This window comes from Mobula hypostoma, chromosome 15, assembly GCF_963921235.1.
Source record: "Mobula hypostoma chromosome 15, sMobHyp1.1, whole genome shotgun sequence".
Classification (NCBI taxonomy): Eukaryota; Metazoa; Chordata; class Chondrichthyes; order Myliobatiformes; family Myliobatidae; genus Mobula; species Mobula hypostoma.
Window position 1 is genome coordinate 74,678,838 of NC_086111.1, and position 26,440 is coordinate 74,705,277.

Consider the following 26,440-nt stretch of genomic DNA (forward strand, 5'->3'; position numbering starts at 1 on the left):
CAGGAACAGTTATTACCCCTCAACCATCAGGTCCCAAACCACCAGGCTCAGGAACAGTTATTACCCCTCAACCATCAGGTCCCACACCACCAGGTTCAGGAACAGTTATTACCCCTCAACCATCAGGTCCCACACCACCAGGTTCAGGAACAGTTATTACCCCTCAACCAACAGGTCCCGCACCACCAGGTTCAGGAACAGTTATTACCCTCAACCATCAGGTCCCGCACCACCAGGTTCAGGAACAGTTATTACCCCTCAACCAACAGGTCCCGCACCACCAGGTTCAGGAACAGTTATTACCCCTCAACCATCAGGTTCCACACCACCAGGTTCAGGAACAGTTATTACCCCTCAACCATCAGGTCCCACACCACCAGGTTCAGGAACAGTTATTACTCTTCAACCATCGGGTCCCACACCACCAGGTTCAGGAACAGTTATTACCCTACAACCATCGGGTCCCACACCACCAGGTTCAGGAACAGTTATTACCCTACAACCATCGGGTCCCACACCACCAGGTTCAGGAACAGTTATTACCCCTCAACCATCAGGTCCCACACCACCAGGTTCAGGAACAGTTATTACCCCTCAACCATCAGGTCCCACACCACCAGGTTCAGGAACAGTTATTACCCCTCAACCATCAGGTCCCAAACCACCAGGCTCAGGAACAGTTATTACCCCTCAACCATCAGGTCCCACACCACCAGGTTCAGGAACAGTTATTACCCCTCAACCATCAGGTCCCACACCACCAGGTTCAGGAACAGTTATTACACCTCAACCATCAGGTCCCACACCACCAGGTTCAGGAACAGTTATTACCCCTCAACCATCAGGTCCCACACCACCAGGTTCAGGAACGGTTATTACCCCTCAACCATCAGGTCCCACACCACCAGGTTCAGGAACAGTTATTACCCCTCAACCATCAGGTCCCACACCACCAGGTTCAGGAACAGTTATTACCCCTCAACCAACAGGTCCCGCACCACCAGGTTCAGGAACAGTTATTACCCTCAACCATCAGGTCCCACACCACCAGGTTCAGGAACAGTTATTACCCTACAACCATCAGGTCCCACACCACCAGGTTCAGGAACAGTTATTACCTCTCAACAATCAGGTCCCACACCACCAGGTTCAGGAACAGTTATTACCCCTCAACCATCAGGTCCCACACCACCAGGTTCAGGAACAGTTATTACCCCTCAACCATCAGATCCCACACCACCAGGTTCAGGAACAGTTATTACCCCTCAACCATCAGGTCCCACACCACCGGGTTCAGGAATAGTTATGACCCTTCAACCATCAGGTCCCACACCACCAGGTTCAGGAATAGTTATTACCCCTCAACCATCAGGTCCCACACCACCAGGTTCAGGAACAGTTATTACCCCTCAACCATCAGGTCCCACACCACCAGGTTCAGGAACAGTTATTACCCCTCAACCATCAGGTCCCACACCACCAGGTTCAGGAACAGTTATTACCCCTCAACCATCAGGCTCCTGAACTGATGTGGATAATGTCACTCATCATTACTCAATGAATTGATTCCATAACCTACTGACTCATTGTCAAGGACTCCACAAGTCATGTACTCAGTGTTACTTTAGACAAAATTTGTCTTCTTTTGCACATTGGTTATTAGAACCAGCATCAGGTTTAATTCCACCAGCATTTGTTGTCTTTTCGGCAACGGTACAATGCAATACATAAAAACTGAATTACAGTAAATATATATATCGAGTGAAATTAAATAAGTAGTGCAAAAACAGAAATAAAATTAATAGTGAGGTGGTGTTCTTGGGTTCAGTGTCCATTCAGAGATCAGATGGCAGAGGGGAAGACGCTGTTCCTGAATCTTCGAGTGTGTGTCTTCAGGCATCTGTCCCTCCTCCCTGATGGTAGCAATGAGAACAGGGCATGTCCTGTGTGGTGGGGGTTGTTAATGGTGGACGCTGCCTTCTTGTGGCATCGCTCCTTGAAGATGTCCTGAATACTCTGGAGGCAGAGCCCATGGTGAAACTTACTTCCATCCTGTGCAGTGGCCAGCCCCCACCCCACACCGGACGGTGCTGAAACCCCCACCCACCCCCACACCGGACGGTGCTGCAGCCCCCACCTCACCCGCACACTGGACAGTGCTGAAACCCCCACCCCACCCCCACACCGGATGGTGCTGAAACCCCCACACCGGATGGTGCTGAAACCCCCACACCACCCCCACACCTGACAGTGCTGAAACCCCCACACCACCCCCACACCGGACGGTGCTGAAACCCCCACCTCACCTCCACACCACCCCCACTCCGGACAGTGCTGAAACCCCCACCTCACCCCCCCCACCACCCCCACACCGGATGGTGCTGAAACCCCCACACCACCCCCACACCGGACGGTGCTGAAACCCCCACCTCACCCCCACACCACCCCCACTCCGGACAGTGCTGAAACCCCCACCTCACCCCCCCACCACCCCCACACCGGATGGTGCTGAAACCCCCACACCACCCCCACACCGGACGGTGCTGAAACCCCCACCTCACCCCCACACCACCCCCACTCCGGACAGTGCTGAAACCTCCACCTCACCCCCCCACCACCCCCACACCGGATGGTGCTGAAACCCCCACACCACCCCCACACAGGACAGTGCTGAAACCCCCACACCACCCCCACACCGGACGGTGCTGAAACCCCCACCCCACCCCCACACCGGACGGTGCTGAAACCCCCACCCCACCCCCACACCGGACGGTGCTGCAGCCCCCATCCCAGCCCCACACCGGACGGTGCTGAAACCCCCACCCCACCCCCACACCGGACGGTGCTGAAACCCCCACCCACCCCCACCCCAGCCCCACACCGGACGGTGCTGAAACCCCCACCCCAGCCCCACACTGGACGGTGATGCAGCCGGTCAGAATGCTCTCCACAGTACATCTGAAGAAATTTGCGAGCGTCTTTGGGGACATCCCAAATCTCCTCAGACTCCTGATGGAATGTAGCTTCTGTCGCGCCTGCTTTGTAACTGCACCAATATGTTGGGACCAGGTTAGATCCTCAGAGATCTCGACACCCAGGAACTCGAACTTCCTCCACTTCTGATCCCTCTGTGAGGACTGGTGTCTGGTCCCTTGTCTGATGTCCACAATCAGCTCTTTGGTCTTACTGACATTGTTGCTGATAAACCTCTCAACTAACTGATGTATCTCGCTCCTGTACAGTATGTATGTATGTTCTTTTTGTAAATTCTATTGTATTTCTTTATTTTTCTGTGAATGCCCTCAAGAAAATGAATATGAAGATAGTGTACAGTAACTTATATGTATTTTACTTTGAACTTTTATACTTTTAAAAGACATTTGAACAGATAGATGGATAGGAAAGGTTTGAGGGATATGGAACAAACACAGGCAAATAGGACTAGCTTAGTAGGGAATCTGGGTCAGCACAGACCAGTTGGGCCGAAGTGCCTGTTTCCGTGCTGAATAGCTGCATGAGGACATTTGCACATCCCCACACACCTTCAGCACCGACCTCACTGACAGGAACGACAGATCCACAAAGGAACTTCTTTGCTGACAGACAGAGTTCACAGTGGGCTGTGGTTTCTGAATTGCACATCAAAGGCTGGATTTCATGGGCTGTGTGCTGCAGGTAGAGACATTGTGCTCTCAATAGGTCACAGCATCCGTTCAATGACACTGGTTTTCCAGCAGGTGCAGAACCTGCCCGCCTCACTGGTTAGTTCCTTCTGCACGGCCTGCCAAAATACTTGGCTTTTCAATACGTCCCCGACCGCTGACTGTGCTGACGGACATTCTTCACCATTCTGCGTAGTTGAGCCACGTCAGGCAAAACCCGGTGTAAACTCACAGCCTTGAGGAGAGACGATGTGTGGAGACACACCGTTCATCACTCACAGCAACATCCTCGATACTTGCCCACATCAACATAACCAGCTCAGAACCCTCCACCATCTACATCTCCATGGTCAAGGGAATGATCATGGACATCAGGAAGAGGAAGTTGAGGGATCAGAAGTGGAAAGGGGGAGCAGTTTCAAGTTCCTGGGTGTCAAAATCTCTGAGGATCTGTCCTGGGCCCAACATATTGATGCAGTTACAAAGAAGACAGCACAGCAGCCTCATCAGGAGCTTCAGAAGATTTAGTCTTTCACCAAAGACTCCAGCAAATTTCTAGAGTTGTACTGTGGCGGTCAGCTCCCTGAGTAATGGACCTCCCCCCCACAGTGTAACCCTCCCTCAGTGTTGCCCCACTCCACAGTGTGACCCTCCCTCAGTACTGTCCCCTCCCCACAGTATGACCCTCCCTCAGTACTGTCCCCCCTCCCTCAGTTCTGCAACCCCCCAGGACTGTTCTGGGATCACCTGCCTGGCTCCAGCGTGTGGTGTCTTGCCGGACCTGGTGCCTGTGGCTGGGGTGATCTGTCACATCCCTGCAGTCCTGATGCCATCTGTCAGCCCACTCAGCATTTACCACTGAGAGTATGAGGGATTTATGACCCAGTGCCTTCAGGGCCTACATCGAAACAAGACTGAGGAATTCCAATGGGAGATGGTTGGAATTCTCTAACGAACCTGCTACAGCGAGCTATCGGAAGGCTATGAGTTCAGTGCCTGAGGAGGGGGGCGTTCGGACAAGCCTGCTGAGTTGGGAAGATTGTGCTAGTGGAGTGGGCAGTCAGAACAAGCCAACAGTAGGCTTGATCGCAGTTGAATGTCACAAAGTTCAGATGGAACTCTTGAGGTTTGTGAGTCATATTTTGCTCTGTAATCTGGTTCATTATTCTCACACAGCCTGAGATGGCTTGTCTTGTTGACGGTCCATTCAGATGAGTCCATTCCACAGAACACCGGGGTAGAACATATCACTAAGAGTGAGAAAGCACAGAGAAAATTTACAACAATGTTGCCGGGACTTGAGACCATAAGTCATAGGAGCAGAATCAGGCTAATTTGGAGTATTGTGTGCTGTTCTGGTCATCTACAGGAAAAATAGCAATACAATTGAAAGAGTGCAGATGTTATAGGGACTTGAGGAACTGAGTTACAGGGAAAGATTGAATAGGTTCGGATTTTACTCCCTGGAGTGTAGGAGAATGAGGGGAGATTTGATGGAGGTTTACAAGATGACGGGGGTGGTATAGATAGGGTAAATGCAAGCGGGCTTTTTCCACTGATGTTGGGTAACACGAGAGCTGGAGGGTTAAGGGTGAAAGGTGAAATATTTAAGGGGAACTTCTTCACTCAGAGGGAGGCATGGGTGGAATGAGCTGCCTGTGGAAGTGGTGGATTCAGGTTCGATTGCAACATTTAAGAGAAGCTTGGACAGGTACATGGATGGGAGGGCTTTGGAGGGAAATGGTCCCGGAGCAGGTCAATGGGACTGAGCAGAACCGTAGCTTGGCTCGAATAGATAGGCCAAAGAGCCTGTTTTATTGTTGTAATGCTCTATGACTCTAACAAGGTTGAACAATAACAGAATGCAGAATAAAGTGTTACAGTTACAGAGAAAGAGCAGTGCAGGCCGACAATGAGGAGCAAGGCCATCCGTGAATCTAACAGTCTGAAACTCGGTTCCATTCAGTAACATCCTGAGGGGAAGGAATCTGCTTTCTGTGTCCACCCTGCTCTGGGGTGACCCACACCCCTGCGATGGATTAGCAAGACACCCAGCTATGTTCCAGACCGCACAAAGTGACCGCTGTGGCTCTGACAGGAGGCTCGTCAGAATCTCTGTACGGGTAACAGCAGTGACTCCAACATCCTGTGCGCAAAGAATATCAGAAATAGATGGATCGAGTGGTAAAAGGGTTTATTATTGTCACATGCACAGTGAAAATCTCATCAGCACACAGTTCATACAGATCCGGTGCACTGAGGTGGAACAAGGTAAAACAATAACAGAGTATAGAATAAAGTGTACCGGTTACAGAGAGAGTGCAGTGCAGGTAATGAGGCACAAGGTCATAACGAGGTAAACTGGGAGGTCAAGAATTGATCTTGAAGAGTTCTGAGCAACTGTTCGATGGTTTCTGTGATGCGCTGAGCTGTGTTCACATCTCTCTGTGTTCACAGGTAGAGCAGTTGCCATCCCAGGCTATGATCACCCAGATAGGAAGGACATAGTATTCCAAGTGTGGTCTAACCAGGGTTTTATAGACCTGCAACATCATCTCGCAGCTCTTGAACTCATCCCCCAAGTAGACACCCTCAAGCAGGCAGAGGGTTTTCCAGGGAATCTCTGACTGATTATATCATCTCCACTCCTTTGTCTCCCCGGGTCTGAAGCTGTGACCTGGTTCGGTTCTGCTCACCTCATTATAGGAGGGATGTGCAAGCTTTAGAGAGGGCGCTGACCGCTGAGGCTGCTACCTGGGTTAGAGAGCATGTCCTATGAGCAAAGGCTGAGTGAGCTCGGGATTTTCACTTCGGACTGAAGGAGGATGGGAGAGGAGCCGATAGAGGTGTATAAGATGATAAGGGGCACAGATCGTCACATTCCCACCGCTGTCTGTGAAGGTTTTATACATTCTCCCCGTGACCGCATGGGTTTCCTCCGGATGCTCTGGTTTCCTCCCGCAGTCCAAGGTTAGTAGGTTAGTTGGTCACATGGGTGTAACTGGGCGGAGTGAGCATGTTGGGCCGGAAGGGGCTGTTGCTGTGATCGAGACAGACATCCCACCTCTCCCGGAGGTTCCGGGAGTCTCCCGCATATTGATAGCGGCTCCCTGACACCCGGAAATAATATACAATATCCTGGAAATCAATTTTTTTGAGATGGAGAGCGAGCATCCTGATTGGTCTCTCTTTGTGCTAAGTAGACCTATCAGTTTTCTCTGTGGACGGGCTTTATAGTCGACCTCAAAAATAATGACAGTGTTGCTGGCTGCACTGTTTGCAACAGTGACTTTTCTATTGCCCATGGTGGGTTAAAGTGTAAACGACATGTTGAGGTGAGATTAACTGGTGTCATTTGTTCATTAGCATAGCTAACGTTATTTAAACTCGCTGGCCAGCTGCTAAGGAACTGCGCTATTGATGTCCTACGCGATGAGGCTAAACTGTAGACTTGCTTAAAGTTGTAATAGAATAAACATGATAATATAATATAATGTAAGTACATATTTTAATGTCACATTTTCTGCATATACCCAACATGGTTTACAGATTAGACAAAATCACTAAACAAAGTATTACATACACCCTTGGAGGTCGACTGGGGGGTGGGGGTGGGGATATGGGGTTGCAGGAGCCGGGGGTGCTACCTCCCTGAAATGAGTTTTTGCAGGGTGGGATGTCTGTACAGAACGAAATATAGAAATAACGAATAGACCGAGTGGACAGGCAGGGACTTCTTCCTGGGGAGAAGTGACTAATGCATGATAGAAAAATGGGAGGGAATCATTAGAATTGATTGATCTCAAAGTAGTTTCAAATATCGGCACAACATGCTGGGCCGAAGGGCCCGTTTTGTGCTGTTCTACGTTCTATGAGACAGGGGACAGGTTTCTCGTATGTGTCAGTCACCCACAGCTCACAGTGTGCTGGGCAGAGCAGGGGGCTCATCTTTCACCCGGACTGTAATCACCATTGTCAGCTGCAGCCAATGGTGTGATCAGTTTGCTGTCTCTGCACCGTGCTTGTTTGTACAGGTCCCCGACTAGGAAAACAATAACTGGTCCAGAGAAACCCATTCCTGAAATCACTCAGGAAAATAAACAGAACTTGACAGAGGAGATAGCACAGTTTATCTCAAACTTTGTCTTTATCAAAACGGAGCAAAGCTGCAGCAAGCTCGTGGACCCTGTACAGATTACAGAAGAGGAGGTGTTTGCCGGCTTGAGGAAATTAGGGTGGATAAATTCCTGGGCCTGACAAGACGATCCTGAGGAGGCAGGTGCAGAAATTCTGGGGCCCTAACAGAGATATTTAAAACATTATTAGCCGCTACTGAGCTCCCAGAGGACAGGAGGATCACTAATGATGTTTCTTTTGTTTAAGAAAGGCTCTAAAAATAAACCAGCAAATTATAGGTGGGTGAGTCTGACATCAGTTGTGGGAAAGTTATTGGAAGGTATTGTAAGGGACAGAATATATGAGTATTTGGACAGACAAAGATTGATGAGGGATGGTCACATGGCTTCATGTCTAACCTATCTACACGGACTTTAGCAAGGCCTTTGACAGGTCCCGCATGGGAGGTCAGTCAAAGTGATTCAGTTGCTTGGCATTGAGGATGAGGTAGTAAATTGGATTAGACATGGTCTTGTGGGAGAAGTCAGAGAGTGGTCATAGATGGTTTCCTCTCTGGCTGGAGGCACCTGATGATGATGATGATGATGATGATGACAGACGTAGAGCCATCAAACATTCATACAGTATTGATCACGTGGTAATATTGACCGTGCGGGAATATTGACCATGCAGGAATATTGACCATGCAGTAATATTGAACACACGACAATATTGAACACGTGGAATACTGTATTGTACTGTACTGCGGCTGCTAAGTTAACAAATGAATTGGACTGCAGCCAGACTCTGGGGAAAATACAGTGCCAGGATGTGAGAGGGTGATTTTTAACCTGGTGCTGTCTCTAAACTTTCTCCACCGGAGTTTATTGACAGACCAGGAAGAAGAAGGGGTTCCGGGAGATGGTAACAGTAAAGTTGTCCCCCGAATATTTCAGGAGATGGAGAAATGTTTCCAGTGCGACTCTCGGAGACCCTATGATTCGGTTTCGAGCAGAAACTGCCATCGTGTGGAGAATGTCATCTACCTGACCGACCAGAATGGGGAGAGGACATGGTGGCAGTCAGAGACTGGTGAGTACGGGGACAGTTCAGGGGATCCAGCACAGGGTCGTGGTGGACCAGAGTCTCCCTGTGGGTACCAGTGTGACTCAGACCCTCTCGTGTCGGTGTGGTCCCAAGTGATCCACCCAAACTAGTTCTTCTTCGGCAGCGACTGACAGGTCTGGTTCTGCGGGAGTCGGAGATGACGATAGTCCTCTTGGCCTATGCTGACGACGTCCTCCTTGCGATTACCAACCCTGTTGACCTACAGGCGATGCGAGGCTGTCAGTGGGTTTTCTCAGCCGTATCCTCGCCAGGGTCAATTGGAGAAAGTGCTCTGGTCATTTAGTGGCTCAGTGGGAGATGGACTCCCTGTCAGAGGAGCTAAGACCATTTGTGTGGAGCACCACACCCCTCTGTCTGGGCTCTACCTAAGCTCCCCTGTGGAGCCTTGGCCAGCGAACTGGTGGGAGTTACAGACGAAAGTCTCTGCCCGGCTGGGACGCCAGTCTCTTCAGGTCTCGGCCCGAAACGTCGACTGTGCTTCTTCCCATGGATGCTGTCTGGTCTGCTGCGTTCACCAGCAATTTGTGTGTGTTGCCAGTGTTTGTAAATGTTTAATATCACACCCCTGATTCTCTGCGATGTTAAACATTTACAAACGCGAGGTTCTGCATCTTGAGCAACACACACACAAAACGCTGGAGGAACTCCCCAGGTCAGGCACCAGCAATGGAGAGGAATAAACAGAGGAATTTCAGGCCGAGACCCGGGAGGTAACATCCCACATCCCTCTCAGGTTGGCGAGGCCCAGAATCGAGGGCTGAGGACTGCAGACCTGGAGGCGGTCTGTCCCAGGGTGGGAGAGCTGCCTGTGTGTGTGAGGGGCTGGGCAGGGGAGAGGATGGGAAGTGAGCCTGTTTCTTTCATCATGATTGCCATCAGCGGCATTGGCACCTCATGGGCAGACAGCAGACAGCTCCTGGCTTCAGGCTAGTGGGCGAGGTGGTGATGCTTTGGTTACTGAGGTAACTGGGAAGGTCCTGTAGGCCAGGGCAGGTGTGGAGACATTAGACCCACCAGGGTCAGTGTGCGAGAGGACTGCAGGCAGCCTTGCCCAACCCAGCCGTGCAGGAAGAGTTCTGCAGACCTCACTGGCCTCTGGTACAGGTTCATCCCTCCACACAGCACCGCTGTGTTTTACAGTGAGGTCTGCCCACGTTCAGGGAGTCCCTCTCACCAGGCAACCCTGCGAAGTTGGCACCGAGTCTGGGACCTGAAACATCCCCCTCAACCCACAAAGAGTGTAGAACAGTACCGGCCATTCGGCCCACAATGTGCTGACCTTTTAACCTACGAAAAGATCAACCTAATCCTTCCCTCCCACATAGGCCTCTATTTTTCTATCACTCATTTGCCTCAGAGTCTGTTAAATGTCCCTAGCGTATCTGCCTCTACAATGACCCCGGCAGAGCATTTCAAACACCCACTACTCTCTGTGTAACAATCCTACCTCTGACTTCCCCCGATACCCCTGAGACCACACCTGGAGTATTGTGTGCAGTTTTGGTCCCCTAATCTGAGGAAAGACAATCTTGCCATAGAGGGAGTACAAAGAAGGTTCACCAGATTGATTCCTGGGTTGACAGGACTTTCATATGATGAAAGACTGGATCGACTAGGCTTATACTCGTTGGAATTTAGAAGATTGAGGGGGGATCTTATTGAAACGTATAAAATCCTAAAGGGATTGGACAGGCTAGATACAGGAAGATTGTTCCCAATGTTGGGGAAGTCCAGAATGAGGGGTCATAGTTTGAGGATAAAGGGGAAGCCTTTTAGGACCGAGATGAGGGAAAACTTCTTCACACAGAGAGTGGTGAATCTGTGGAATTCTCTGCCACAGGAAACAGTTGAGGCCAGTTCATTGGCTATATTTAAGGGGGAGTTAGATATGGCCCTTGTGGCTAAAGGGATCGGGGGTATGGAGGGAAGGCTGGTACAGGGTTCTGAGTTGGATGATCAGCCATGATCATACTGAATGGTGGTGCAGGCTCAAAGGGCCGAATGGCCTACTCCTGCACCTATTTTCTATGTTTCTATGATGCTTCTCATTCCACCTCTTACCACTGTCCTGAAAACCCAGCCCTCACCAATCTTCCAGAGACGGGCACAGGCCCTTCAGCCACTGTGCATGCTAACCCATTTACCATTGCTTTGTTCTCCCCACATTCCCATCACTTACACACCCCCCAACTAGACTCTGTCCCTCACATACACATCACTTACGACCCCTCCCCAACTAGAGTCAGTCCCTCACATTCACACTGGGGTATTTCACCTTGAATCCACTGACACCTCATATCGTTGGGACTGACATGGGAGGGAACCGGAGACCCCAAGGAAAACCCAACGTGGGAGGGAACTGGGGATCAACCCTTGGGTCTGCGAGGCACCAGGTCCAGTGAGGGTCTCCATCGGTCAGAGCTGACCATGAACATTGCGCCCCAGCTGATAGATACATAAGCCTGGACAGTACGATATAGAGAACAAACTGTTGCCCATGTACCAAGCTCCCCCTCTCCACATATCTAATGAACCCAAAGGAAGAGCAAAACCGGACACAGTTTGTTACCAACAGAGTCGCAGGAGTTGCCAGTCAACACTGAGCTCAATGTAGAACTGCCTCAGGGACTCCGCTCTGGATTTTTCCCTTAAGGTTTACTCCCGAATCCTTCCCCGTGAGTGGGTATAGTCACAAGGCAACAGAGGTTAGAGACAGAGCTTTCCATCTCCTGGATGAGCTGCCAACCACAGCTAACAAGCCCCACCTTCCCAGAGCTCGAGTAACCTGCCTTTGCCCCTTCTCCTGTCAGTAGAAATGGTTCCGCTGGGCTTAGTAGCTAGACCACACGTGAAGGCCAGGAGCTGGATTTGGCTGTCGGAGGCTATTTGAGACGCACACCACCGGGAGCATTCAATAGTGTTACGTAACCGTCAACAATGAATATCAACCTTGAGGTATGTAACAATAGGCAGTGGGACCTTATCCCCATTACCACCCCCCCCCCCACCAGCTAGGAAAACCTTTAGGTTCATCTTGGTTAAGGTTCAACCAAGTTCCAGCTGTACAGAAAGGTTTTCAGTGATAAGGGCCAGACCTGAAAATGGACATGGTCTTCCATCAAGAGAGTCTGCAGTGAGTTAAGGTCTAGTGGGAGGAATTGTTTTCTTGGTCAGGAACCTGCCCTTCCTGCTATCTTCAATGCACCTGTGTCCCAAGCTCTGAAAATCTTCCTCTCCGCAAATTCTCCATCTCCATCTCCTCCTTTTGGATGCTTTGGTATGTCACCAAAGATTCCAACAAATGTACCATGGAGAACATTCTGACTGGTTCCATCACCATCTGGCATGGAGAGGCCTGTGCACAGGATCAGAAAAAGCCGCAGAGAGTTGTAACCTCAGCCAGCTTCATCACGGACACCAGCCTCCCCAGCATCCAGGAGATCTTCAAAAGGCAATGCCTCAAAAAGATGGCATTAATCATAAAGGGCCCTCACTACCCAGGATATGCCCTCTTCTCATTAATAACATCAGGGAGGAGGTACAGGACAGTGTACCACAGCTAACAAGCCCCACCTTCCCAGAGCTCGAGTAACCTGCCTTTGCCCCTTCTCCTGTCAGTAGAAATGGTTCCGCTGGGCTTAGTAGCTAGACCACACGTGAAGGCCAGGAGCTGGATTTGGCTGTCGGAGGCTATTTGAGACGCACACCACACTCAACACGTTAGAAACAGTTTCTTCCCCATTGCCATCAAATTTCTGTCCCATGAACCCAAGAACTCTGCCTCATTACTCTTTCCTGTTATTGTTCGTCTCCGTGCCTGTGGTGCAGTCGGTGGCAACCTTCCCATTTCCTTCGCACTTGTGTGTTTTTTATAACCCAGCACAAATGGGAAGCCCGCGAGGAGCCGGCTGCGTTTGAACCTGGGGCCACTTGCCTCAGATACCACTGCACCACCAACACAAAATACTCTGCCGATGCTGGGGTCAAAGCAACACTCACAACACACTGGAGAAACTCAGCAGGTCGGGCAGCATCCGTGGAAACAATCAGTCAACGTTTTGGGCTGGGACCCTTCGTCCTGACCACAACCACCCAGCTACTCTTCTTTTGCACAATTATTTACCTTCGCATTGTACTGCCGCTGCAATACAACAAATTCCCTGTAACGTAAGTCAGTGATAATGAGCCTGATTCTGATTCTGAATGTAGACACGTTGAGTGAGCGGTGCAGTTGTGTCAAATGGAGCTTAATGTGGGAAAGAGTAAGGTTGTAAGAGAAGAATCAAATCAGAATCAGAATCAGGTTTATTATCATCGGCATGTGGTGTGAAATTTGTTAATTTAGCAGCAGCAGTTCAATGCAATACATGGTGACATAGAAAGGGAAATAAGTATATAAATAAACCAGTTAAAGTAACTATATGTATATATATAATGAATAGATTAAAATTATTGCAAAAACAGAAATAATATATATTTAAAAAAGAGTGAGGTAGTGTTCATGGGTTCAATATCCATTTAGGAATTGTATGGCGGAGGGGAAGAAGCTGTTCCTGAATTGCTGAGTGTGTGCCTTCAGACTCTCAGATCTCCTTCCTGACGGTAACAATGAGAAGAGGCCATGCCCTGGACCTTGGGGTCCTTTAAAGGACGTCCCTTTCTGAGGCACCGCTCCTTGAAGATGTCTTGGGTACTCTGGAGGCTAGTACCCACTATGGAGTTGCCTAATTTTACCACTTTTTGTAGTTTCTTTCGGTCCTGTGCAGAGGCTTCCTCAACGCCATACCTGTCAGAATGCTCTCCATGGTACATCTATAGAAGTTTCTGAGTGTATTTGTTGACATGCCAAACCTCTTCAAACTCCTAATAAAATATAGCCACTGTCTTGCCTTCTTTATAACTACATCGATATGTTGGGACCAGGTTAGATCCTCAGAGATCTTGACACTCAGGAACTTGAAACTGCTCACTCTCTCCACTTCTGATCCCTCTATGGGGATTGGTATGTGTTCCTTCGTCTTACCCTTCCTGAAGTCCACAATCAGCTCTTTCGTCTTACTGACGTTGAGTGCCAGGTTGTTGCTACGACACCACTCCAGTAGTTGGCATATCTCACTCCTGTACGCCCTCTCTTCACCACCTGAGATTCTACCAACAATGGTTGTATCATCAGCAAATATATAGATGGTATTTGAGCTGTGCCTAGCCACATAGTCATGTATATAGAGAGTAGAGCAGTGGGCTAAGCACACACCCCTGAGGTGCACCAGTGTTGATCGTCAGTGAGGAGGAGATATTATCACCAATCCACATAGATTGTGGCCTTCTGGTTGGCAAGTCAAGGATACAATTGCAGAAGGAGGTACAGAGGCCCAGGTTCTGTAACTTAACGATCAGGACTGTGGGACAGATAGTGTTTAACATTGAGCTACAGTCAATGAACAGCATCCTGACATAGACATAGGTGTTCATGTTGTCCAGGTGATTTAAGGCCATGTGGAGAGCCATTGAGATTGCATCTGCCGTTGACCTATTGTGGCGATAGGCAAATTGTAATGGGTCCAGGTCCTTGCTGAGGCAGGAGTTCAGTCTAGTCATGACCGACCTCTCAAAGCATTTCATCACTGTCCACGTGAGGGCTACTGGGTGATAGTCATTAAGGCAGCTCACATTATTCTTCTTAGGCACTGGTAGAATTGTTGCCTTTTTGAAGCAAGTGGGAACTTCCACCCATAACAGTGAGAGGTTGAAAATGTCCTTGAATACTCCCATTAGTTGGTTGGCACAGGTTTTCAGAGCCTCAACAGCTACTCCATTGGGACCTTCCACCTTGCAAGGGTTTAAAGACAGACTTACATCGGCTTCTGAGACAGAGATCACAGGGTTATCAGGTTCAGCAGGGATCTTCTCAGCTGTAGTCATTTTCTCCCTTTCAAAGCGTGCATAGAAGGCGCTGAGTTCACCTGGTAGTGAAGCATCGCTGCCATTCATGCTATTGGGTTTCGCTTTGTAGGAAGTAATGTCTTGCAGACCCTGCCAGAGTTGTCTTGCATCCGATGTCACCGTACCCAAACTGGAGCTGACTGAGTTCACAACTTTCTGCAGCTTTCCCCTGTCCTGCGCAGTGGCCCCTCCGCACCAGACAGGACACAGCCAGTCAGCGTGCTCTCCAAGGTACATGGTAGAAATTTGCAAGTGTCCTGACATACCAAATCTCCTCAGGCTCCTAATGAAATATCGTCACTGGTGTGCCTTCTTTATAGCTGCATTGGTATGTTGGACTCAGGGTAGATTCTCAGAGATATTGACACCCAGCGACTTAAAATTGCTCACTCTTTCCAATTCTGACCCCTCTCTGAGGACTGGTGTGTCATCTTACCCTTTCTGAACCACAATCAGTTCTTTGGTCTTACTGACCTTGAGGGCAAGGTTGTTGCTGCGACACCTCTGAAAGGCAGATTATCACCTATCGGAGGGTTCCAGCCATGGACCTATACCATTAAGCATGGGTAGTGACCTGTAGGAAGAGAGACTGCAGATGAGTGAAGTCAGTCAGAATCATGTATATTATCATTAATTTAGATGGCATGAAATTTGTTGTATTGTGGCAGCAGTACAGAGCAATACATAAAAATTACTGTAAGTTACAGATTTCACTTCATATAAGTAGTAATCATAAACCTGACTGAGGTCCTGAGACTTCTGTGACGCTAACCAATGTGGAAGGGAAGGGTCTGAGAGTAGGTTAAAGGGTTGGCACAACATTGTGGGCTGAAGGGCCTGTAGCGTTCTGTGTTTAACCTCGGAGCACGTTTCCAGTCGCTCCTCCCGCTGAGGCACACACTCAACCTCTGCAAGATTGCAAAGTGATGACAGACGTTTCGGTGTGTGGTATCCACTGTAGTCACTACTGTTTCTGGGTGATACATAATCATCGGTGTCAGAATCCGAGTTCATTCAGTTAAAGGCACTGAGAACTGATGTCACCTGATACCTGGTGAAGGCTGGGGCCAAGCTACCATCTTACCATGTCTTGTCTCCACACACAGGTGAGGAGCGGGTGAGAATCCAGCTAAACCTGGAGGCTGAGTTCCACTTCACACACCTCATCATGAAGTTCAAGGTGAGTGTGAAGGGAGGGGTTTGTGAGGACAAGGTGGTCTACCATCTGACAGCACAATTCTGTCACAGATTCCAGTGCTGTCTGTCTATCACTCTCTCCCTCCGCCCCCCCTTATCTCTCTCTCTATATTTCTTTCTCTCTTCATTTCTCTCTCTCTTTATCTACATCTCTCCCCCTCTCTCCCCCCTCTCCCCTCCCCCCTTTCCCCCTTTCCCCCTCTCCCCCCTCCCTCCCTCTCTCCCCCCTCTCTCCCCTCCTCTCCCCCTCTCTCCCCTCCTCTCCCCCCTCCCTCCCTCTCTCCCCCCTCTCCCCCTCCCCCCTCTCTCCCCCCTCCCCCCACTCTCTTCCCCCCTCTCCCCCCTCTCCCCCTCTCCCCCACCTCTCCCCCTCTCCCTCTCTCCCCCTCTCCCCCTCCCCCCTCTCTCCACCCTCTCTCCCCCTCCCCCCTCTCTCCCCCCTCCCCCCACCCTCTTCCCCCCTCTCCCCCCCTCTCCCCACCTCTCCCCCACCTCTCCCCCTCTCTTCCCCCCCTCCTCTGCCCAGCCTCAAGCCACAGCGTCCAGCAGAAAAGTTCAAAGTACATATATATCACCATATGCTACATTGAGATGCATTTTCTTGTGGGCATTTACAGGAAAGTAAAGCGCTGCATTAGAATTTATGAAGAACTACAGAAAGACTCAAAAACAACCAATGTGCAAAAGGAGACAAACTGCAAATAAAAAATCCTGACAGCATGAGTTGTAAAAGAGTTGTTAAAAGCCAGTCTGTAGGTTGTAGAATCGGTTCAGAGTTGTGAGTGAAGTTATCCGCGAGGTTCGGGAGCCTGAGGGTTGCAGGGTAATGACTGTTCCTGAACTTAGTGGAATGGGACCTGAGGCTTCTTACCTGCTGCCTGTGGGTGGCAGCGAGAAGAGAGCCTGGCCCGGGTGGTGGGGGCTGCTTCCTTGTGCCAATGCTCCATGTCGATGTGCTTAATGGTGGGGAGAGGACAAGAATATTCGCCCTGGGACAGCTACTGCTCTGAGAATGCACACTCTTCATGGCAGTCCTCGCATTCCACGAAGCCTGTAGCTCAGGGTGTTTTCATGAGCGATCACTACAGGGGCCGGATAACGATAGAGTCATGATCAGGCCCCTCAGCCCATCATGTCCAAACCCACCACCGTATCCATCTGCACGGATCCCACTTACCAGCTCTCGGCACATAGAGTGCCGTTCCGCAGGGACACAGGCCCCGTGGCCCAAACAGTCCATGTTGACCATATTGCCCAGTCAGCTAATCCTAATTTCCTGCATTTAGCCCATACGCCTCAAAACCCCACCCCTCCACCTACCTCACAAACAAGAGAAAAGCTGCAGATGCTGGAAATCCGAGCAATGCACACAAAATGCGGGAGGAACTCAGCAGGCCGGGCAGCACCTATGGAAAAGAGTAAATCAGTTGACATTTCAGGCTGAGACTCCCCCGGCTCCTGTGTCTTTGTTTTGAATAGTTTCTGGAGTTACGAAACATAACACTGCTGGTCGTAAACCTCTGCCCACGTACAAACTCTCCTCGGGCTTTCAGCCGTGTACAGGTACCGATTATAACTGACACTTCGATGACAAACTCTGCCATCTTCTTCAGGGATGATGCCTGGGCACGTCTAGTCCAGTGGTAATTATCTCTCCCTGCAATCCGTCTCTCCTTATTGGTTGGAACTTGTCCAATCAGATTTCTGCTCTCCCACCTTGTTTATAATCAAATTGCAGTTCTACCTAGAGCAAGGCCTCTGACTTTGTTAAAGTTCTTTTACTCTAGGTTTATTTCAATGCTTCCTTCACCAGGCAGTTCCAAAAGCCATTGGTGTGGCACAGTGATTTGTGCTGTTAGAGTCAATCCTATGGCCATTGCGAATGCAGTGTTCTGCTGCTGCCAATTTGTGCACATGTTTTAGCACCTTGTCTCTGACCCTCATGGTCTGATACACCTCTGTTAGTTCACCACTCTGTCTCTGACCTTCCTGACCTCTCAAAGTTCACCATACTGTCACTGACCTTCATGACCTCTCACAGTTCACCATACTGTCACTGACCTTCATGACCTCTCACAGTTCACCATACTGTCACTGACCTTCATGACCTCTCACAGTTCACCATACTGTCACTGACCTTCGTGACCTCTCACAGTTCACCACTCTGTCTCTGACCCTCATGACCTCTCACAGTTCACCACTCTGTCTCTGACCCTCGTGACCTCTCACAGTTCACCAGTCTGTCTCTGACCCTCATGACCTCTCACAGTTCACCACTCTGTCTCTGACCCTCGTGACCTCTCACAGTTCACCAGTCTGTCTCTGACCCTCATGACCTCTCACAGTTCACCACTCTGTCTCTGACCCTCGTGATCTCTCAGTTCACCAGTCTGTCTCTGACCCTCGTGACCTCTCACAGTTCTGTTTCCTTTGTTCCAGTGAATAAAGTCCTGTTCTGTGCAATCTCTCCTTATAACTCAGGTCCCCTAGTCCTGGCAACATACTGGAGACCTTCTTTGTACTGTTTCTCGGTTAATAACTGAGGTATTTAGTAAGTGAAAGTGGCACGATAGCGTAATGCTTTACAGTGTCAGTGACCTGGGTTAGTTCCTGCCGTGTCTGTGAGGAGTTTGTACGCTCTCCCTGTGACTGCATGTGGCTTTCCTCCGGGAGCTCCAGTTTCCTCCCACAGCCCAAAGACATACTGGTTAATAAGTGGTTAGGGTTAGGGTAAGTGGTGGGTTAGTAATTGGTGTGTTAGTGAGTGGTTAGTGTTAGTAAGTGGTGGGTTAGTAATTGGTGTGTTAGTAAGTGGTTAGGATTAGTAAGTGGTGGGTTAGTAAGTGGTGTGTTAGTAAGTGGTGGGTTAGTAAGTGGTGGACATGCTATGTTGGTGCTGTAAGCATGGTGACACTTGCGGGCTGCCCCAGCATATCCTCGGACCGTGTTGGTTTTTGACACAAACACCTTGCAATTCACCCTGTGTTCAATGCCTTGATGTACTTACTGTGTTTGTGACAAATAAAGCTAATCTCTCTTCAAAGAGATCTTCAATATTTTTATTTATCCAGGTTTTTATTTATCCAACGAAACCCAATTTCCCTCGGGATCAATAAAGTATATCTATCTATGTATTATTCACTGGGATTTTCTCCTCGCACCCCCGATACATTTAACAGAGGGTGTACTCCTCAATAGCAGATGTGAACTCTCCCCCGCCACCTGACGTCTCACAGTTGAGGGGTCGGACACCGATGGGAGGTTGGGGGTGCGGGGGGGGGCAGTGAGGTGAGGCTGCTGAGGACCCACTGTGTTTTCCACATCATGAGGACCCTGGCCAAGTTGGGTGTGGCTGTGCCTTCCTTGGTGTCTGTCACACGCCTGAGGCATGGGGGGATTGAGTAGCAAACTGAACTAAAAGCACAATTCTCGCCATTGTAAGAGGTTGCAATGATGCCAGGTTTGTTCTGTCTGTGAGTCTGGCAAGGTGCCAAGTTGACGTCTCTCCCCGGTCATGTGCCTTTTGTCTCGGCCTAGAGCACTTGAGTTTTTTAATCAGGAGCTTTTGTATCTTGGCGCCAGGCCCCCAGTTCTTTGGGGGCTGTGTAGTAGTAACCATGGTCACCGGAGCACAGCCCTGCCGGGCCTGGTCAGTCACTCCCACATCACATGGTGAGACCCAGCCCCAGGGAGGAACTCAGCAGGCCTGGCAGTATTTATGGAGAGGGACAAACAGTTGCTGTTGCAGAGTGTGGGAGTGTGAGGTTAAAGTCAGGTGTTGAAATAGGAGGCACTGAGTTTTCAAGAGGTGGGGTGGTCAGGAGTTTGGTGGAGGAGGCAGATAGTCTGACAACACCTCACCAGGGCTTGGACGACAAGAACAGGCTCCATCTTCCCAGGGTTGACTAGTCCCTGAATGTACACAAAACCCCCCTTTGATAATTACTCCCGCCACTGCGCTACGCTGTAAACCATTTTTATAGTGCTGTTTACATTGTAATCACATGTTGGGATTTATTTATGTATGCATATTTTATTCCTTATTTGTACTTTAACCTCTAACTTTATTAGATTTTTTTATTTATTTATAATTCTTTACTTGTAATATAATTCGTTGTTATTTATACAGTCAGTGGCCACTTTATCAGCTACCTCCTGTGGCCACTGAGTGAATGTTTGTTCTCTACTGCTGTAAGGGTCGATGTGTTGTGCATTCAGAGTTACTGTCGCCTTCCTGTCAGTTTGAACCAGTCTGGCCATTCTCCTCTGTCCTCTCTCATTAACAAGGCGTTTTCATCCACAGAACTGCCACTCACTGGATGGTGTTTTTGTTTCTTGCACCATTCTCTGTAAACTCTAGAGACTGTTGTGCGTGAAAAACCCAGGAGATCAGCAGTTTCTGAAATACTCAGACCACCCTGTCTGGCACCAACAATCATTCCGTGGTCAAGGACACTTTGATTGTATTTCTTCCCCATTCTGATGTTTGGTCTGAACAGCAACTGAGCCTCTTGACCATGTCTGCATGCTTTTATGCATGGAGTTGCTGCCACGTGAGTGGCTGATGAGATATTTGCATCAACGAGCAGGTGTACAGGTGTACCGAATACGTGCCCACTGAGTGTGTGGTTGATTATCTGTCACAGCCAACAGTGACATGAGACCCATGCGGGAGAGTTTTTAAACTGGAAAAGCCATTTCACTGGGGCAGTTCCACTCTCTGGACCTCGGAAGTCTGGGTCCAGTGGTACGGGTAGTCGTCATAAACTTGGTGGGAGTGGATGACCAGGACCTCTTCTGTGCCTGGTCATGCTCTTTGCTCTCCACAGACTGTGCATAACCATCATCCTCACTGCAGACCTCATCAGCCCAGTCTGACTTGGCATGCTAGGACAAGCATGTCGCAATCTCACCTGGGTAGGAGCCCCAGCGGCTACCCCCACTTTATTTAACCCAACTGTCGAAGCGATGACCCAAGGTGAGGCCAATGTCACATGCAAACAGCTTCTTGGAGCTACAGCTGATAGCTGTGTGTTCAGTAGGGACCAAAGCCCATAAGACCATAAGATATATGAGCAGAATTAGGCAATTTGGCCCATCGAGTCTGCTCCACCATTTCATCATGGCTGATCCAATTTTCCCCTCAGCCCCAATCTCCTGCCTTCTCTCTGTATCCCTTCATGCCCTGACCAATCAAGAATCTATTAGCCTCTGCCTTAAATATACATAAAGACTTGGCCTCCACAGCTGCCTAAGACAAAGAATTCCACAGATTCACCACTTTCTGGCTAAAGAAATTCCTCCTCATCTCGGTTCTAAAAGGCTGCCCCTCTATTCTGAGGCTGTGTCCTCTGGTCTTAGACTCTCCCACCATAAGAAACAGCCTCTCCACATCCACTCTATCAAGGACTTTCAGCATTCAATAGGTTTCAATGCAGTCACCCCTCATTTTTCGAGTGAATACAAGTCCAGAGTCATCAAACGCTTTTCATACAACAAGCTGTTCAATCCTGGAATCATTTTCATTAACCTCATTTGAACCCTCTCCAGTTTTGGCACATCTTTTCTAAGGTAAGGGGCCAAAACAGCTCACAATACTCCATAAGGCCTCACCAGTGCTTTAAAGAGTTTTCCATTCTAGTCTTCTTGAAATTAATGCTAACATTACATTTAGTGATGACACTAAACTGAGTGGAAAAGCAAATGGTACAGAGGATGTGGAGAGTCTGCAGAGGGATATAGATAGGTTAGTGAGTGGGCCAAGATCTGGCAGATGGAATACAATGTTTGTAAATGCGAGATCATCCACTTTGGAAGGAATAATAGAAGAGCAGATTATTATTTAAATGGTGAAAGATTGCAACATGCTATTGTGCAGAGGGACTTGGGAGTGCTTGTTCATGAATCGCAAAAAGTTGGCTTGCAGGTACAACAGGTTATTAAGGCAAACGGAATGTTGGCCTTCATTGCCAGAGGGATTGAATTCAAGAGCAGGGAGGTCATGCTGCAACTGTACAGGGTACTGGTGAGGCCGCACCTGGAGTACTGTGTGCAGTTCCGGTCTCCATACTTGAGGAAGGATTTACTGGCTTTGGAGGCAGTTCAGAGGAGGTTCACCAGGTTGATTCTAGGGATGAAGGGGTTAATCTATGAGGAGAGATTGAATTGCTTGGGACTTTACTCTCTGGAATTCAGAAGAATGAGAGGGGATCTTGTAGAAACATACACAATTTTGAAAGGGATAGATAAGATAGAAGTAGGAAAGTTGTTTCCATTGGTGGGTGAGACTAGAACTAGGGGACATTGCCTCGAGATTCGGGGGAGTAGATTTAGAACGGAGATGAGGAGAAACTGTTTTTCCCAGAGAGTGATGAATCTGTGGAATTCTCTGCCCAGGGAAGCAGTTGAGGCTTCTTCACTAAATATATTTAAGATACAGTTAGATAGATTTTTACATAGTAAGGGAATTAAGGGTTATGGGGAAAAGGCAGGTAGATGGGGCTGAGTTTACGGACAGATCAGCCATGATCTTATTGAATAGCGGGGCAGGCTCGATGGGCCGGATGGCCTGCTCCTGCTTCTATTTCTTATGTTTTTATTTGTCTTCCCTACCACAGACTCAACTTGCAAATTAACCTTTAGGGAATCCTGCACAAGGACTCCCAAGTCTCTTTGCACCTCAGATTTCTGTATTTTCCCTCCATTTAGAAAATAGTCAACCTTTTCATTTCATCTAACAAAGTGCATGACCATACACTTCCCGAGACTGTATTCCATCTGCCATTCCTTTGCCCATTCTCCTAATCCAAGTCCTTCTGCAGCCTCTCTACTTCCTCAAGACTACCTGCTCCTCCACCCATCTTCATGTTGTCTGCTAACTTGGCAAATCATCCAAATCATTGACATATATTGTAAAAAGGATCGGTCCCAACACAAACCCCTGTAGAACACCACTAGTCACCGGCAGCCAGACAGAAGGGTCCCTTCATTCCCACTCTTTGCCTCCTGCCGATCAACCAATGATCTATCCATGTTAGAATCTTTCCTGTTGTGAAGCAAGTGAACTGCTCCAGATGCAAGTGACTGCCTTCTCAGCACAGGGGCCACCACTCTTTGGAAACCCCTTACACCCCACTGTGTGTATAATTCACAGTCTCGACACCCCACACACCAACTGTGTGTGTAATTCACAGTCTGGAAACACCTTACACCCCACTGTGTGTATAATTCACAGTCTCGACACCCCACACACCAACTGTGTGTGTAATTCACAGTCTGGAAACACCTTACACCCCACTGTGTGTATAATTCACAGTCTCGACACCCCACACACCAACTGTGTGTATAATTCACAGTCTGGACACCCCACACACCCACTGTGTGTATAATTCACAGTCTGGACACCCCACACACCCACTGTGTGTATAATTCACAGTCTGGAAACCCCTTACACCCCACTGTTTGTATAATTCACAGTCTGGACACCCCATACACCCACTGTGTGTATAATTCACAGTCTGGAAACCCCTTACACCCCACTGTGTGTATAATTCACAGTCTCGGCACCCCATACACACCACAGAGTGTATTATGCTTTATTTTCATATTATTTTTTATTCTTTATCATTGTTGAATGTTTTTGGTTACATGTCACACCCTAGCCAACACTACACACCGAATTTCTGCTCCATGTAAATATCTGCGGAGAATGAAGCTGATCGCGGATGATGACTGTAGTGTAGAGGGGCCACTGTGTTTCCAGAGAGCCAGATCCTGTAAGGAGAACAACTCCTGTAGGGCTGGATCAGGCGATGGTTGTCGCTTCTGGAATTGTGGACTGCTCTCCCCTCCTGAGCGGCCCCTCACTTACTGGCCTGGTGACTCTGGTGGGCTACAGGAGCTCCCCGGTTTCCTCAGTAACCAAAGCATCACCACCTCTCCCACTTGCCTGAAACTAGAAGCTGTCTGCCCATGAGGTGCCAGTGCCTCTGATAGCAGTTCTGAAGAAGGGTCTCATTGCTCGTTTAGTCCCCACCATAGATGCTGCCTAACTTAGAAAATAGATTACAGCACAGTACAGGCCCTTCAGCCCACAATGTTGTGTTGCCCCTTTAACCTGCTCTGCGATCAGTCCAACTCTTCCCTCTCACACAGCCTTCTTTTTCCCTATCATCCATGTGCCTATTTTAATTGCCCCCTGATGTGTATGATGTACTTCCGAAGCAGAAATCATTTGCCTCACAGTGCCAGGGTCCTCCTGCTGCCCCTCCCTGCCTACCCCACCTCGATTCCCTCTTCTGCCAAGAAGAATTCACTGAAGCTGACTGACACACAGTCCAAGGTCCCCAGCCTGGGTTGTTGAGGAGATTAGGGTCAGCAGTAGAAACCTCTGCTCCCTGGGACCCCACCGTTCCCAGCTTCCCTGCCGCTGAAAATGCTGTGCTGATGCAGCATCACAGCGAGCACTGGCAACGGCAGAACCCAGGTGTGGAGAAATGACAGGCTCTGTCACAGCGAGCACTGGCAACGGCAGAACCCAGGTGTGGAGAAATGACAGGCTCTGTCACAGCGAGCACTGGCAACGGCAGAACCCAGGTGTGGAGAAATGACAGGCTCTGTCACAGCGAGCACTGGCAACGGCAGAACCCAGGTGTGGAGAAATGACAGGCTCTGTCACAGCGAGCACTGGCAACAGCAGGACCCAGGTGTGGAGAAATGACAGGCTCTGTCACAGCGAGCACTGGCAACGACAGAACCCAGGTGTGGAGAAATGACAGGCTCTGTCACAGCGAGCACTGGCAACGGCAGAACCCAGGTGTGGAGAAATGACAGACTCTGTCACAGCGAGCACTGGCAACGGCAGAACCCAGGTGTGGAGAAATGACAGGCTCTGTCACAGCGAGCACTGGCAACGGCAGAACCCAGGTGTGGAGAAATGACAGGCTCCTATGCAGAGATGAAAATCAGAATTCCAACAGGACATTGGTGGCAAGACTGAACAGCACCGTGAGACAAATCCTTCTCAACACAAGAACCCCGCAATCAGCGCTAAACGGGAGTCTGCATTAAATAATCATCGAAAGCAGAAAAGCAGAACTTGACAAGGTGAAACAGAAAGCACAAGGGCTTAAAGACTCTCATTAACAACAATTAGTAAATGCAGCTGCTGGTGAAAGCGAGAAGCTCACCGTCAAGGCCTGCAGGTCCTCCGTTTTTAGATCCTTGTTTATAAATCCCTCTGTGGTACTGATAAAGATATAAAATAATCTTTATCTGTCACGTGCACTTTGAAACTCAAAACACACAGTGAAATGTGTTGTTTGCGTCAATGACCAACACGGTCTGAGGTTGTGCTGGGGGCAGCCTGCAAGAGTCTCCACACTTCCACTGGCCCCACAGCACATCGATAACTTACTGAAGTTACCAGATTACCACTGATTTCCTAGCTCTCATTAAGCTTTGAGAATGTGGGAGGGAACTGGACTGGTTGGTTGATTTACGGTTCGCTGTTTTAAATTCTGAGATTTCACTCGTTTTTTTTGCTGTTTGCACAATTTGCTCTATCTTTTGCACATTGGAGGGGGGTGGTTGATGTTTTTCTTTGAATGGGCTCCATGGTTCTCTTCGTTTCCGTGCCTGTGTATGGGAAGAGGAATCTCGGGGTTGTGCACTGCATGCATACTTTGTAATAAATGTAATTTGAATCTTTGAATTCCAGAGGAAACACAATCGCAGCGAGAACGTCCAAACTCCTGACAGACAGCGGTGGAATTGAACCCAGATCACTAACACTAACATTACACTAACGGCTAGGTTACCATGGCGTCTGTATCCACACGGGCTTCACTACCAGAATGTGAGTTTCACTGGCTTGGCCCTGCAGGGAAAGATCCAAGGCAAATGAAGATAAGATTAAAGAGAGATTAAATTTGTTAGACACATGCAGATTGAAACACACGCTGAAATGCATCGGCCCAGCATCAGTCCGAGACATGCTGGAGTCATCTCGTAGCTGAGTTTGTATCAGCGATCACTGATTGTGCCTCCCATTTGATTTTCCCCGTTGGTTAGACGTTCCGGCCAGCTGCCATGTTCATCGAGAGGTCATCGGACTTCGGACGGACGTGGACCGTTTACCGCTACTTTGCTTTCAACTGCACCATCTCGTTCCCCCACATCCCCACCGGGCCCCTCAGGAGAATTGATGACATCATCTGTGACCACCGCTACTCCGACATTGAGCCCTCGACTGAGGGAGAGGTGGGTGCCGAGGGTGAGGTGGTCGCTAAGGGGCAGGTGGGTGCTGAGGATAGAGGGAGTTGAGGGCAAGATGAGGGCAGAGAGATAGAGAGATGACAGTGAGTGTGGGTTCATCAGCAATTGGACCCTTCCCC

General features: G+C 49.2%; 1 protein-coding gene across 4 annotated transcripts in view; it reads left to right on the forward strand.

The window, feature by feature from the left end:
• Nucleotides 1-26,440, forward strand: part of lamb2l (laminin, beta 2-like) — a 229,022-nt gene that overhangs the window by 57,420 nt on the left and 145,162 nt on the right. For all 4 annotated transcript variants that reach the window (XM_063068278.1, XM_063068280.1, XM_063068277.1 and 1 more), the window contains 3 exons: nt 8,735-8,870; nt 15,956-16,029; nt 26,118-26,306. In XM_063068278.1, the coding sequence (XP_062924348.1) occupies nt 8,735-8,870; nt 15,956-16,029; nt 26,118-26,306 (399 nt within the window). The remainder of the gene's footprint in view (nt 1-8,734; nt 8,871-15,955; nt 16,030-26,117; nt 26,307-26,440) is intronic.